General features: G+C 47.7%; 1 protein-coding gene across 7 annotated transcripts in view; it reads right to left on the bottom strand.

The window, feature by feature from the left end:
• Nucleotides 1–12,523, bottom strand: part of LOC144179667 (protein couch potato-like) — a 175,269-nt gene extending 162,746 nt beyond the window's left edge. For 2 of the 7 annotated variants that reach the window (XM_077708111.1, XM_077708113.1), the window contains exon 1: nt 12,044–12,520. In XM_077708111.1, coding sequence (XP_077564237.1) covers nt 12,044–12,121 — 78 coding nt within the window. In that variant the 5' untranslated portion in view covers nt 12,122–12,520. Of the gene's footprint in view, nt 1–12,043 lie in introns of all 7 variants that reach the window. The other 5 variants (XM_077708107.1, XM_077708110.1, XR_013324322.1 and 2 more) reach the window with 4 other exon arrangements.
• Between the last annotated feature and the right edge of the window lie 3,947 nt (nt 12,524–16,470).

Below are 16,470 nucleotides of genomic sequence, written 5' to 3'. Positions count from 1 at the left end.
GGGAGCTCGGACCGCGATGCAACAAACCTCACCTCGGTATACGCTGGGCCGTCGGCCGCCCGACATATGGATTGCGAGTTGGTCCTGCAAGCTCGGTTCGGCTTCGGGTGGATTTCAAACGTCAGAACCTCTTTTTCCGCACTGTGTAATTCCAACGAAAACAGAGCGCATCCGAAAAAGACGCCTTCGAGCTTCTTCTGTTCTGAAGGCACTTGCGCCGGGCCTTGTGCTACAGGTCTAGATTGAAGTCATCTTTGTGGAAAGGCTTCCAAATTCCCGAAGTTTTTCCGCTAGTGCCTGGAGTACAGAACTCAACAGCGTTCTAACACCAATGGGCGGCTTCTATCTGCTGCGAACAAGTCGCTGACAAAATGACTGTCGCCATCCCATGTAAAGGGCTCAAAATTGAGAAAACAGCGCCTTCACGTAAAACATACCGCCGCATTACGAGCGTAACTTCTAGTGTTATGAGTTGGTAGCCATGGAGTCTCGTTTCGCCAGCAGTTATTACAGATGGCAGCTCCACCGCATAGCCGCGACGTCGTGCCGTGCAGTTCACCTGCAGTGCACCGGGCCCGCGCGTCGTGGGGCCAGCAGGAGGGGGACCCGGGTGGCCGACGTGCATATATACGACGCATTGTGGTCGACGCCGCGGAACAAAGATGCGACACCGGTGTCACGAGGCTGCTGTGCGGCGCTGGGAGCAGCCTGCAGCCGCCTCCGAAACGGCTGGCCGCTCGCGCAGGGAACAAATAAATAACGATGCCGGTCGCTGACGAGCGAATAAATGCGGGGAACGAAGAAGCCAAGGGGGAAAAAAACAACAAAGCTGCGCCCGTGCCACAAAGGGGAGTCCGGAAATTGCAGCGCACTACGGCCGCCTTTTGTTTGCCGATTTGGGAGTCCGCCGCGGCTAGATGCGCCGCGGTCGGCCGACTCTTCTCTCTACGGGCCGACATCACGACTACTGTGGGGCGGTGGTGGCGGCCCTTTTGGAGTGCCGCTTCGCACCCCGCTACACTACCAAACACGCACACACACAAATCCCACTCTTGTCGCCGGAGTTGAAACTCACCGCTCTTGGAACAAGTTCCCATCAAAATTCAATGAAAACTGCCGCGAATGCCAGGACAAAGGAAATCAATTCCGCACAGCCTGGAATTGTCCAATAATATGGTAGGCACAGAACGCATATAACGCTTGAGATATTGGAGGCAGCGCAGCTGCCAGCTCTTCCTTGCAGGATCAGCAGGACGAGGGACGGAGCTTGCGCCACCGGACTCCTGGAGATAAGGCTCCGATTACATGGCCTTCTCCCTCATTCCCCCTCCCATTTACTCAATAAATTTTATTCTCTCCCTCTCCGGAACAGCTTAAATCACCAGAATCGCGATCTGCGTAGGTTCGCTATGTCATGAAATACTTTGCGGTCAGAATTGGGGAATGCAGTCCGGAAGAAATTGTGGGCCATGATTGCTCTTACATACACAATGAAGTAAGAGAAACAAAAAAAAATGGCGGCGTATCTGTTCCTTTCGTTGCAAATGTCGACGAAAGACGGCAGTCGACTGGCGCCCCTGCCATGGAAACGCCTCCCTTCTCTTTCCCGCTCACCTCTCATGCTGTTCCTCTCCCGTCTCGTTCCTCCCAAGATAACACGCTTGAGGTTTGCTCAAGTCAATTCAAATTTACCGCGTTGTACTGCCCCAAGCCGGGTTCCTCGATGCCAGCGCTGCCCTACGGTGTACACGCGCAAAAACCAAGCATTCATAATTTTTTTAATAAAAAGAACACTGCAAATATCACTTATGTCTTGATTTTCTGCCGCACATTTGCGTAATGTTTTGTTCTTGTTCAACAATGTTGACAAGTATGAACACTGACACCGGACTTAGACGTTTAGGTTTGGCTGTGAGTATACAAGAATATTGCGCAGATTCTGTTTCCCTTTGGCCGGCCGGGTGAATCGAGTCACAGACAGACAGACAGACAGACAGACAGACCAAAATTCATGCGTTTAAGTAGACCAACAAAGACTTTCGTGTTTAAAATCCGAGGACACCTGAGCCCTTCTTACGAATTGTGAATGCGAATCATTCATGTCCAACTGAACGCGGTTGGGTGTTCCTCCCACTTGTGCGCTGCGAGTAATTATGACTGCTGCGCCGCTGTTCCCGGTCAGTGTGGTGCGTGCGTGCTATGCCGCCGAACACCGCACTCACAGGTACATCTGCTGCTCTCCACTTTCCACGTGGCTCTACGTTTCTAAGCGGTGCGGTCGTTAACTTGTGTTTGTATCATATTGCGGAGCGCGCAGCTTCCAATGACGTCACTGTACACAGTGAAGTTACTGACGTCACTGTAGCTGCCATGATGGTGAATTTGTCTGCTCTCTTACCTCGAAAAACGCCGACAAAAGTGAGAGTAGAACACCAGAAAGGGCGCTGGTGGCGACATGTGCAAGCAATGATGCGGTCCTCAAGAAGCCGTTTTTCAGTATACGAGGCGCCAACGCCTACGCCGGACGCCAGCTTTCTCGCACAAAGGGTCAGTCATTGTTTTTGCAGTAAAGATTTTGCCGGCATGGCTCGCCCCGAGGTGGCCGGTGTGGTCGTCGCTGGCTTCTAGTTATTGTGGGCATTTAGTATAAGGAAAATTAAGATGTTTTCCGATGTAATTTCATTTTCAATCCCCGCAAGGTTGACTCGATCCGAAATTTATTTAGCTAGCTTCGCCCCTTCTGCTACGCCGCTCCGTGCATACAAATTCGCAACCTGACCCTTTGATGGAATCTCGGAAGTGGAACGGTTTTGTTTTGCTTTGCGTTGCCGTTATTCACGTAGTAAACGACGACGCCTTTTAGCAACGCAGACGGCGAGCGTACGAACCAAAAAGCGTACACTCTGGGTGGCAGAAAGGCGATCGGGTCAATCGCCCTTATTTATCCGGTTATCGTGAACGCCGTTATAGACCGACCGGCGGCCGACGAGAATATGAAGAGCGCGGCGCCTGCCTCCGATTCGCCCTTTCTTCTTCCCGCTTCCAGACGAAAGTGGCGTCGTACAGTGCAGTCGGGCGGCCTGTCAAGGGGCGTTCTCGTCCTTTCACGCGAGCCAGACGACAAGCGATGCGGCCGGCGGCCGACAGCAGTCGCGGAGCTCGGCATCGGCGCCCTGCCTGGACTCCGCCAGCTGCGGCCGTTCGCAGAGTCTCCTCTGCTCTCCTCTCCCACGGCGTTCCCGGGAATAATGTTTTGCTGTTCCTACTTCGCACCAGTTAAAGCCCGATTCCAATCTCCTTCTAGGCGCGTTGTTCTTCAAAACGCAGTAATATTTTAGAAGTGCTTCAATCATTCATTCTTTAGCAGATTTCCGCCGGCCTATTAGTCCGACTACTCGTAGAAAAGCTGAACTTATTATCCGCCTGGCAAGCAATAACGAACCATGTACCTTCCTGCTTTTTGTTAGCACTAAAAAGTGGGTCATGCGAAGCTGACATCTTAAGGGTCAACTTTCAGCGCGAAAAAAGTGACCTTCAGCAATCTGCCCCAGTTCAATAGGGATGCACCTTTGCAATCCTTGGAATTATCTTGGAGCAGATCTCAGAAAACTATTCACGAATAAAAAGGTGTGGAAGAGACCGTAATAAAGGAACACGCCGGAATTATTGCGCTGCTTTAAGTGCAATGCGGGCATCCGTACAGTGTAGAACATCTTAATCTATCCGTCTTTGCACGCGAAACTGCCTTCCGAAGGCAGCCGCCTGTTAAGGCGAAAGGAATCGAAGTAGTGACCGCGCAGAGAAGACACTGCAGTGATGACAGTACGCGAACAATTTTCGCCTTTGTCGTCGGTGACTATCCAACAACCACTAGGATGAACAGCGACGGATTTAAGTTGTGAAAAGAAAAAAAAAACAACCCCGTATTGACAGTAAAGCTTTTGATTTATCAAGCAAAAACAAATTTCATTTTCCAGAATCCAAATTGGGTGGCCTTTGTCGTCATATTACGCCAGCACTGCTCGTATACCTACGAGCGGAAGCAACGTTCCAGGCCTACAATAGAAATGTTTGGCTCATCATCATCATCATAATCATCATCATCATAAGCCTGCGTTCACTGCAGGACGAAATCCTCCCCCTTGTTCTTCCAACCGCCGCTGTTTTGGCCCCAAAATTATCTTATCCCTAAATCAAGTTAAATGGTCTTCCCATTATAGACCCGTCGCTCTGTAGCCTTTCCGTTAGCCTAATGGCCCAGCGGTTGTCAGTTCTCCGCGCATGCGTAGCTTAATAGCACTCTTTCCGCTTAATATGAGCTATCATAATATGTCTTCCACCCGACTGTGCTCCCTAATCCAACACGCTCGCTTCGTACCCCTTAGTGTTACTCCTATCATCTTTCTAACTGCTCGCTGGGCTGACCGAAGTTTTCCTTCAAGACCCCTTGCAACGATCCGCATTTCAGCCCCACGCTGGCTACCGGTCGCGTAGATACCGAGCAAGGGTTCCGCTGCGCAAAGCTATAGCCCTTCTGTAAAGGTCTAGAAAGTCTCCACGGCGCACTAATCGACATGCGCAAAACCTCGCCGCGCAGGTTTTACTCGTGGTCCCAGCCCCTATAGTAGCCGGCGGACTGTACGCGAATTTACACGAGTGAAAGTCTAACGGATTTGATGCCGGCGGACGGGCATTCAGCTGGCGACGAGACGAAGCGCGGCGCCAGGAAAACTTCAAACATATTTTACGCTTCTAAAAACTCCCGCCTTTTTTTTATGGAATGTGACCGAGCTTGTCAGATGATTGAAACTCTACCCTCGTTCCGTCTGTAACCTTTTTTTCATTGAGTTAGGAGAATGAAAACAGGTCATGGAGAGCGGCATGTGTTTCGATTTCTTTTTTTGTGTAATTGCGTTGATTATCATTGCGAGGAAGCATCAAAGGCTAGGTTTGCCTAGAGAAAAAAAAATAAAAAAAATGTGATACAATAAGGATAAACAGACTCAATCAACTGCACTTGCCATCTGGTTGGCTTATTCCAGACGTAAAAAAACCTGGCTGTGAGGTCTGTGTGCTCGAGCGAAAATGAGATGTCAAAGTTTCATCGCACGTGTAGCGTATACCGTATTTATTCAGCAGCAACGGTCAAGTGTTCTTTCTGTTTTAATTATATATGGATAAGCCTGGCTTGCATTGTTACAAAAAGGATTTACGCTAAAAAATCAATCAGCGCAGCTTACTGAATTATATGTTGCTGTGCTTACATTACTGAAATGTAGTTCTTCAAAAAATGTTCGAATACCAGATGCTTACAGACTTTATCTACTGTAACCGAGACCCTTCTCATGGTGATGGGGAATGTGAAGATACACGTTGCCACGGGCAGGAACAGAATTTGAGTTGCTTAATGATGTGCTTTTCCCTTGAAATACAGCTGACCCGTCTTCCGGATGTCTAAGAACTGTCGTATCAACCTACGGACGCTTTTCCCAGGGCTACCGTGTAATCGAGATGACATTTTCCAATATAATTTTTTGAAGCCCTCGAAGTTTCGAACACTTTTGCGAATTAAAACAATTATCGTGCTTTTCGAACACTTTTGCAAATTGAAACAATTATCGAGCTTTTCGAACACTTTTGCAAATTGAAACAATTATTAAGCTTTTCGAACACTTTTTCAAATTGAAACAACTATCGAGATTTTCGAACACTTCTGCGAATTGAAACAATTATCGAGCTTTTCGAACACTTTTGCAAATTGAAACAATTATCGAGCTTTTCGAACACTTTTGCAAATTGAAACAATTATCGAGATTTTCGAACACTTTTGCAAATTGAAACCGCTATCGTGCGTTCCCTGCAGGTTCTAAATTTCCCCGAATCGAGCACGCACAGTACTCAGCTGCCAAACCACGAGTTGTGGAATCGTCGCCGTCAAAAGCACGCAAAAACAGCACCGAGGTCGGAATATACATGTCAACAACGTTGCTCGACAAGATGTCCCTTGCTTTCTTCCCTTCTTTTATTATTAAACTCTGCTGTATGACACATCGCATGCATTGAGACTTCAAACGGACTGCCTATTTTCAGAAAGCATAATTCTGATAGAAGTGCGACATATATCTATATATCCTGGCCGCTTCAGCATATATCCCGAGATCGGTGTGTATAGGTGACCGCGATTGTTGCTTCGCTAAGTGGTGCGAAGAAGACAGACCGCAAGTGTTTATTTTATTATGGCTTTTTGATATCCCGAAGCGTCGCAATGTAGGCCGTGGGATGCAGCGAACGACGTAGGTGCTTGCAAAAGAATAGGAAATAAAATTGCGAACGGGATTGCAAAATGATGACGTGGGTTTGCGGCCCCCTTCTATATGCTGAAAAATACAGCAGCTGAAATATTCCGAAATATTATGAAAAATATAGACGTGACTAAGATCCTTGCTGCACATGTGGTTATACCTGTGAATGTGCTTTCGGTATACTCGTATACTGTCCTAGGCATGCGCACAAGAGTAGCGTTCCTGAACGGTCCCTGATTTAGTCGGTATCGACCTTCTTGATTTGTTAAAGATGCTTTGTCATTTGGATGAACCATGGGGAGAGCAAACTGTTTTGAAGGTGCCCTCCACACATATAGTGGACATTGACATGACGCCATGATGTGCGAAACATGGCGTCATTTGAACGTCGCTCATTGACCTCTTCGCCCTACGCGTATTCCTGTTATCGTTTACGCTTGTTGCTGAGGATTCTGCACGCTTAATTCATATCTACGTCGTCATTTGCAATCGTGACTATGAAGCACGATTTGCATGTAGTCATGCAAACTAAAAGTGAGGAGCAGAAAATAAAACGTATTTGATTAACCAATGTTTCTTTATTATTCCTGTTCACAAACACGCACAGAAACATTGCGTGGATTGTCTGCAACCGCTATACTTCATGTACACGTGCGAAAACCTGCTTCGGTGAATATTATGGCGTGCGTATTAATTGGACGACGACCAAAATACCACACTTTATTTAGCATCGCTCGAGAGAGCGCTACAATCTCGGGCCACTTTGGATATCACACAGCCTCCTCACTCGCGATGCTCTACATCGACAAGAAAATTATAAACCCACGCAAATTACGAGTAGTTTAACTATACTCATCGTGAAATCAGCTTCGCCTTGCCTAAGCAAGCACCAGCACCCATAACAAAAGATGCAGCTGCATTTTGTAAAGCGTACTCTTCGAGCGAAAATATGGCAGTTGCAAAAAGAATTGCTGCCCATCTGTGGCGCCCAGTAAGTCTTACGATTTCCTCTTTTACCAAGAACACAGCTGCAGTAAAAGAAGGAACAAAGCGTAGGCGGTTTTCCGTTGCTTGCACCGCGTCCAAGCAAGCTCAATGGTACACGTGTTCTTTGTGAACCCTTTGAAGAGCATTCACATTCGCGTCCCGTCTTATAATAATAGCTTTGGTTATATGGTTAAGACGTTTCTATCAGCCAGTTGTTCTGGCTATTATTTACCATAACCAATAACTACGTCCTTACTATTAATAGCATAATGTCTCGCAAGGGGCATGTTACGGAAGTATGTAGCAGAAGTTCGCAACAGTATTGCATCAAAACGCTGCGAAGTAACGCACAGCGAAATCTGCATAGTTACCAGTCAATATATGGTAGTTAGAAAAGGCGAGTTGATTTATTCTCCTGCGCCTACAGTATTCTAGAGAGTGGCGCAAACGTGTTCTACGATCCGGTTTGATCACATTGTCTCAAATTTTCCCCAGCTCAGTTATCTTCATGTGCGGGTGTAATCGTGAACTGCCCAGGTTTTCGTGAATAAAATCCTTACGTCATAGTGCGGTTTCACGAGTATTCAAGTTTCAAGTCGTCAGTGAACCACAAATCGCTTCGAGAACCGTTCACTGAATATTTAACCATACCAAATGAATCAGACTCAGGAGAAGGCTTCTCGAGATTCTACCAGCTTTATACCTTGTTATCCTCATTTTTTGCATAAAGGAATACTTTGCATGGCAACTCTTCTAAGGACAATGTTCTGCAACATGCATTGTTACCAACGACTGCTATTTTTTACAAGACGAGGACTGACAGAGTAATTGCGGACAGAAAATATCCTCTCTCCCGAAACATGGCCGATAAAAGACGCAATAGGCACATCTGTGGAAAATCCTGACTCCGAGAAGTACAATTTGAAAAGGATCGGCATGCCCTTCAGAAGAGACAGTAAATCATTCGTACATAGACTCGCGAAGAAGCTTCAAACGTATAACAAAGACAAGGCATTCGCAACGTAGCTGTAGCCCCTTAGTAAAAGGGGCTACCTATTCAGCTGTAGGCTGTGGCGGCTACCGCATGGGAGTGTAAACCTTACACTTTGCTTCGTTTCGTTTGGTAAAGATAACGCCATTGGGTAACATGTCTACGGAGCCCAGTTCAGCCTTGTGTGAGCCCTTTGGTACAATCGCGATATAAAAGCTAAGAGCACAATTGCCTTCTACTGATCATTTTGAGCTTTATCTTAAGATTTGAATGCAACCTTGGTTCTGTAATACTTCTATGAGCTGCGTCAGACTTCACTTGCATAAAAGCATACAAGTTTTAAATTACAATGAAAATTTAAGACGTAATTAAGACATAACTAGGACGAACGTCCACGGCAGTATAGGCAGCAGCGCTCGATAAACGAAGACGTAATTATGACGCAACTAACACGTAACTAAGACGAATGTCCGCAGATGTATATGCAGCAGGGTTCACTTTGCGCTTAACTGCCATCATTTAAACGATTGGAGACTAGCCGGGGAAAAGCCGTTCAGAGATAAGAAGAGTTTTTGTTTGACCAGTGTCCTTTCTGGTGCCACAGTTTATTGGTGATATTATGCTGATTAGTGCCGCGCGGAGATGAGCCAAACACGGGCTGGGTTTTGTATGGATTTTCGATTTGAACGAATCTTATTAATAAACAAGACCTCTTTTAGGAGCAGCTTCACTGGCCCTTAGTATAGCCAAAAAAGAAGCTTGAAAGGTACAAAATGACCATGCTAAATAAGAAAGGAGAGAACCAATGAACACCCTAACTCCCATTGAATGCTTAGTTCGCCTTTGGCAACACGCAATCCTTTGTGCTGGTCAGTTCTACGTTAGAATTCAAGTCTTAAGGTAAACTGACTTCGCACCTAGGGGGCCACGGCCACGTTTTCTGGGAGATTCGAAATTTACATTTTGAATAAAATAGTTTGAGTATAGGTGAAACGTGGAGAACGAGAAATTTCCTAACTTGTAACGGCAAATCACCCATGACTGCCCGAAACAACCGGACAGAAAAGAGATACGCAAGGTCATGTACTTTTTTATAATATACATTTAGTTGCCGAAGACAAGTTTGGGAAAACTAATAAGTCTAATCGATTTAAGGCGTTGGGAGAGTTAGTTACCGTTGTGTAGACACCCTTATAGGGTTGGAAACTATTTTGTCATGCTGGACACACTGTTATCTAACGTCTTCAGCACCATATATTTGGGTCCCCTCACAGATGCAGGACTGCAGAATGTCTGCCACAGGCCTTAATGCTTGCATTTATTCCGGTACCCATATATGCTTCGCCAAACTTTTGCTTTGAAGACTGGTTTTGATGCCCCGTGATCACTTCTCGCGTGCTTTATGCCCCACCATGTACTCACACTAGCATAAAAAATGTGCAGCAGAGTAGTGAACATCTTGAACTATGTCGCAATTACTGAAACACATTTATAATGATTTGCGAAGCAAATTATCGGCGAAAAAGTTTGTTCAAGTCAGTGCTTACGCCACTGTGAAGTCGAATGGTCCAAATCCCCTAAAGATTTTCATTGTCGTTTACATATCGGCGTTAAAATACGAGCGAGCGCAAAGGCTTGATGTTATTTGTGGTCGGGAACCTGTTCACGTCCTAAAACGTGGGAACAAGGTAAAGCAAAAACGCAGCGGTATTAGTGCAATAGCAAACCGTATTTGGGGTTTGTCCGAATGAAGCCTCCTCTGAACTGGTGAAAAGAGGGACGTCCAATTTGGGTCCCCTTCGTTCCGAAGCCAATACCTTACGGACTACGCTACGCCGGCTCGCTTTACTATCTAAGCATAAAGTTATAAAATAAGCGTTTTAAGCAGAGCAAATAGCGGTAATTCTCTTAACACAGGTTTATCTAAGCATAAAGTTATAAAATAAGCGTTTTAAGCAGAGCAAATAGCGGTAATTCTCTTAACACAGGTTTCATAAGCACCTGCTTAACGCATAGATGAACTACATTCAAGTATTCCTGCCCCATCTGGTTCTTCTTGAAGACGAAGTCGTTGCAATACTAGCCAGCACGAATGAAATTAAAGCTGAAGTTTACTGGAAACTGAGGTGCTAGCGATTAAGGTTATATGCAAGATCGGAAATCATCAGGTGTTGTGAGTGTTCGTCAGCAACTGCACATTTTTCCTGCGTAAACCCAAATTCGGGAGTTCTTACAGTCCTACTGATTCCTTTTTTGCTTTCTTGAAGAGATAAATGAATCCTGTGCATTTTGATTAAATAAAATAATTTCTAATGCATCTGTGGAGTAGTTTTTACTTGGTATCAACACGAACCCCCAAAATCATTTTTCCGGTCTTTGCAGCCTTCTATGCGAGCACAGACGGGGGGATTCTGTAGACAAGGCCGTAGTCGGAACAAGCTTCCTTAATGACATCTGAATCCTAATACTGACTGTGCAATAAAGGCTGCTACTCGTACATGACACTACATCGTCCTGCACATGTCGAGCGCGTGGACAGACACAGCTTGCCTCTTTCGAAGCTCTCTGAGACCATTTGGTAAGCAGGACAGTGGAAAGCTTGAAGGGGGTGATGTTTAGTTTAGTGGACGCGCGTTCAAGTTAGACATAAGCAACGTCGTAGTAATTGACTACCAAAAAAGCATCGGAATAAAGGGCTTATTTTCCACGGTACGTTGTACGAACTGCAGTAATGAAGCAACTCACGGTAACGGTGAAAGGGAAAATGCAGACGTGGAATGTGTGTATCAGGAGGCAAAGCGCCGGTTAACTTAGCCTTGATTTCTGAAACCAAATTTAAATTAATTCTGACCTTCAGTAACTTGGCGTCCGCACCGCTTCCGCTCAAGGAGATATATCCTGCACAGGGTACGATGCCATTAACAACAGCGGAACCCGAGAATCCGCGGTCGGGTTTCCTTGACTGCCACGTTTAATTTAATCCGTGGCTAGCGGGAATCGGACAGAGAACAGGAATCGAGCCAGATACCTGCATACGACGGAGTTCCCGAGCGCGCTACGGAAAAAGCCGTTTTCCCGTTGTTAACAGGAAAAATGTCATCGCCCAGCGTACGACGAGTGCACCAGTGTCGGGAAAGAGTAACCGTCTCTTGCAGCGTCACACAGATATATGATCCGCAAGTTGTGGAGCAGTGTTTATGAACGGAAGCAACGAGCTCGCGCAAATTACACAGTGACACGTTCGCCACACGAGTGGCGCTTCTTTCAAAGATATTTCATAAAACGCGGGCTTGAATCTCGTTTAGCGCCGATACGAGGGCGCAGTCGGCGGCATGTGCGCATAGTTTCGCTATGCGCGCGAACAAGACGAACCGAGCGAGTTCGAGAGAGCGGCTCTTGCTAATGAGTGCCAACAATTTTTCCGGCAAAGCAAACGGAAAAAAAGGAATGCGTAATGCGAAGGATTTGAAAAACGAAAACCGTTTCCGGCAATCCCGGGCGCACATCGGGCAACTATGGGGACGACCGTCGAGACAGGCAGCAGATGTTCCGTTTCAAAGGCCGCCACAGCAGCTGACACGCACAATGGGGAAGCGAAAAGAAGCAAAAAGGAAAAAAAAAAGTCGAAAAGCAAAAAGCGGCGCTCGCTTCTAGTAATGAGCTTTGGTGGCGCCATACCACGCCGTTTTACGAGCCCGGGGTTTCGGCGAAGGGCCGCGCAGGTCTACCCGCTACACCGGGGGGAAAGAGACCTCGTGCTCACCTCTTCCTCGGCGACCGTGTTGACGGAGTCCATGCTCTGGCTGAGAGTCATCGAGCTTTCGGTGTTGGCCACGGACATGAGGACGCGCTGGCGTGTGTGCGGGGCTCCCTGTCGTAATCCGGGCCGCTGTCGTCGTCGTCGGCGGTGAGGTGACGGTGGTCGTGGCGTGCGGGGTCTGTCTAGCTAGGCCTAACTGCGCGCATGGGGCCGCCTCGGAGCTGGGCAGCAGCAGCAGCAGAGCGTCGGGCGCTCTCGCGGGCCGGGGCTCGGGGCAGAACGCGCACCTGCGGCAGGCGCGCCTTGGCTGTCCGCACACTCTCCGCCGTCAGCAGCAGCAGCGACTCAGACGCTCTCCTCGCAACAACTGGCCGCAGCTACGCGCTCGCCGATCCATGTGCCGCCGTCGCGCTCGCTGGGCCGTGGCTTGCTTTCGCCCCCCACCCGGCACGCGTTTGTGTTTTGCTTCGCCTTTAATTCGCTCCCCCCCCCCTCCCTCCCCCCGGTGCCTGTGCTAAGCCAAGGGCGCACCTTTTGTGGTGCGCCCCGGCTGACGTCAGCAGCCCGCGCGGGCCAATGGCGCGCCGCCGGGAGAGGAGGGCCAGCACACCTGGATGAGGTAGGGGCAGGTATACGGACCGCCGCCGCCGCCGGCGCGCAAGGGGAGGGCGACAGACGGCCGAACCACCTCCCCGGCACTATTGATTCCCTCCAGTCGGCCACCTGCCCCGCGTCACGACGCCTCGGGCGCGCAACCGCCGGCCCGGGCCCCCCGTGGAAGCCCCCCGACGCCGGGCGCGGAGCGCTGTATGCTCGAAATCTCACTGACCACTTCGCGGGGGGGATGCGTCACCGCACCGCGAAAGACAATGGGACGACGCTTTTTTGTCGCGTGCCGCCAAGGGACACCGGAAAAGAGGCGCCGATGGCAATCTTTTTGTGCCGCACTCGACTGCTGGCTACCTGAGGGCGCGGTCTTATTGTGTGGTGCGGCGAGTTTTGTCTCAGGCTGAATCAGTCACCGAAAAACTGCTAAATTCTCGTTGTCCGGGTCAGATGAACCAGAAAGGTCGAAGCAAGCACACGTTTAACAGCGGGTCCAACCAGAAGGCGTTGAGTTTGTACGTCTGTCCAGCTTAGAGCAGTATTATTGTTTAATTTCACCAGCAATGCCCTGAACGAACCATTGGACACCCAGGCATTTCGTTTCTGAGTTGTTCGTATAATACTTGCGGCCACTTGACGCTCGCCACGGGAAACAAACATCGCAGACAGAATGTCTTGCTTGATAAATATACCACCACAAGGTAGCCAGCTGGGTCGCTGATACTTCTCCTATTAATGAATGAATAACCGAGCTAGCTTCTGTGCGCCGTTCGAGTACACTCGGGTGCGCCTTCATATTGAATTCAGTTTATTGAGAATCACCTCTTCAGCTCAACGGTCGCCTTTGTATTAATTTTACAACATTCAGAACTGAGCTGTCTAGACTTGAAACGGAAACGACGTTCGAGTGAAGAAATGCGGCAGTTTTTTGGGCGGAATGAACGACTCAAGTGGGGCCAGTTAGTTCATTCTGAACAAACAGCGCAGAAAGAAGCAAGGAGTAGGAGTGAAGGAAAGCACTGGTCAGCGCTTTTCTGTGTTTTCCTTCACTCCTATTCCTCGTTCTTTTTTTTTTTCTGTGGTGCTTGAATGTTCAGTTTCATCGGATGGCGAGGCAGTTGGAAATTTGTCTAGCAAACCCCTGCAGCACACCAGAATTCATTCGCCAACCACTGTGTAATTCTGAACAATCGAACTCTAACGCCTCCTTGACGTGTTCTCGCTGCACATAAAATACGCTGAATGCCACCACGAAAATTTACGCGCAAAAGAAAAAAATTGGAATTTGTTCCACAAAGGTCGTGTTAAACGAACTATATGCGCTTGCACTTCATGGGTACACATATACTTGGACTTTCTTTTCAACCGCTCACGAGCCACAGCCTTGAAATGTGTGCGTCCCGGCACAGGTACCCACCTGTGTTCTTTTTAAATTTAACTAAACGTACTTAAAAAAGGACAGTTCATCTCAACTGCACTAACCCTACTTCACTTTTAGTGAAAATTGCATACTTTGTGGTGGTAACCGCCATTATAGATTTGGTAGCTTTACCCGATTCCAGCCAATTTTAAGCCGAAAGCTTTTTTAGTGGGACAGACAGCGTCCTGTCAAAAAACTAATTAAGGACCAGTTGGCCGAACGAAAAGCTCTGATAATATATCTCTGAAACCAGGCTTCCACTGAAATAAAACGATTACATGAAAACCACAAAACGGGAACGTCGCTAAATAAGCCAATACCCGCATCGATTATGAAAATGAGTACAATAGTATGCCTGATATATCTCACAAAACCACGTATCGGTATACATTTAGATCGTTCGTAAATACGTTTACTTAGTGCGCCGAAAATCGCCGGGTGGGTTCGGTCTTCGTTTGCGATTTGTGTCTTTGAAGATTGGGCGCCATTTCTGCGAAGGTTTTTGCGAGCTGTCGACGCAGTTTTGATTTTGATCTGTTTCTTTCTTTCTTTCATATTTATTTCAAATTTCTTTCATATTTCGTTAAGAAGGGATGGTAAAGTTGTTTTTCTTCGCGTATCGCTTGCTTCAGCCAGAGCAAACAGCGTGTTGGCTACTATTTGAACTACCCACTACTAATTATGAGACTAGTTGACTGCGAGTAATGCGCGTTCAACATCTCCTCGCGAAAGCGTTGGGCCTCCCGCAGTAGTTCTGCACAGTATGCAGAGAAGGCACTGCCGGGCCTGGATATATACGGAGCCACCTTACAAACTGCAGCAGAGAAAGAAGTGAAATCTTTGAAGGGTGCTTTAACGTGCGTAATTCCCGATATTAGAGAAATTGGTGAAAAAATATGTTCTCCCTTTTATTATTTAAATAGGCCCAAGGAAATTTGGTATCTGAAGCCCACCGCAGCTAACTCCTTCTATTAGGAGAAGTTTCCCTTAAAAAAAAACTTTTTCTTTGGACTCCCGAAGCAAGTTTCATTCAATCTAAATTTACTCTATCCCTATTGGCGGTTAGATGTCTGAGCGGCGCCCCCTGGCTCTGACGTCGGCTTAGGGGCTCGCGCCGCTATCGTCTGCTACACTCCGCTTGTGAGGGGCAGCAGTGCCTGAGCTAGAAATTGCCCCCTTTGATGCTTTAGTGAATTAAAAAGCGTATTTATAGTAATTCAGTTATTTTTGCCAGCTTCTGACACATCTGAATAATTTGAAGCTGTATCCCCCCCACGTTTGCAACACACGAGGAGAGAGACAACAACTTTCTTCAGAGCATCGCTCAGAAGATCGTGTGCAACTCGTCCTTCCTAGCTTGTTCGCAAGGTTCAGCGCCCAGAGCTCCTCGATAAGTACATATTCAAAATGCGTAGGCTTCCCTAGAGTATTTTTTAGATGTACTTATGAAGACTCAACAGTCTAATGCAACGCACCAAGCAGAGGGCCCCTGCACGCGCATCGCACAGCAGGATTGATTGATTGAAAAACCTTTATTAAGACAGGAAGACCAGAGGTCCGAGCGTGGGAAGGGAAGAAAGGAGGGAAATGGAAGCCAATAACTTAAGCACTTGTCCACATTATGTTTCGATGAAGTCGAATAGTTGAGGCAGCCGTATACATATATAGGCTGGAGTCTTAATTGTGTCCACTGCTAAATAGTCCAAGCACGACAGTCACCGATGGCGCTGTTATACCAGTCGTGCTAGGCCACTCTTTAGAGAATACGTCGCTATTTGTGCGAGTAAGGACATGTCCAGTAGAGTTGGGTCTGGTTGAGGGTTCGGGGCGGTGAAGGTACGGTGGCGATTGAAGGCTGGACATGTCCAGACCAAGTGCCGGAGGTCGGCTGGGAGGCTTGACTGGCAATGAGGACATCGGGGAGGAAGGTGAGGCGTGTACCATTTACGAACTGTTTCCGGTGTGAAGGCAGTGTTTGTGATAAACTTGTTGATGAAGATCTGGCCGCTACGTGGTAAAAGCGGAAGTTTACTTAGGTAGCCGGTAGGAGTAAGGTTTTTTAGTCGTTGACGCCTATCCAATTTGTAGCGATGAATCCGCAACGACGGAGATGGTGTAGATGAACGAGACGGTTCCTCGGCAGAGACCAGCGGAGTTTGAGTTAATGCACACTCCTGTGCGGCCGCATGAGCCGCCTGGTTACCAGTCGAGTTCGGCTCGTGGCCAGGTACCCAGTCAAAGCGGACAGTGATGTGGTTCCGTTGAAGAATTTGCACTTGGTAGAGAATTTCATGCACAATGGGGTTAGTGGTGGTATGGGATCGAAGTGCCTGTATGGCCTCGTAAGAGTCCGTGATGAGTCGAAGCGAAGGTGGGAGAGCCGTCGTACTGTCATACAGGAGGG

Source organism: Haemaphysalis longicornis, unplaced genomic scaffold, assembly GCF_048455015.1.
Source record: "Haemaphysalis longicornis isolate Haplotype H1 unplaced genomic scaffold, Haemaphysalis longicornis Haplotype H1 scaffold_4, whole genome shotgun sequence".
Lineage (NCBI taxonomy): Eukaryota > Metazoa > Arthropoda > Arachnida > Ixodida > Ixodidae > Haemaphysalis > Haemaphysalis longicornis.
Note: the sequence above shows the minus strand (reverse complement) of the source record. Positions and strands in the feature narration are given on the sequence as shown.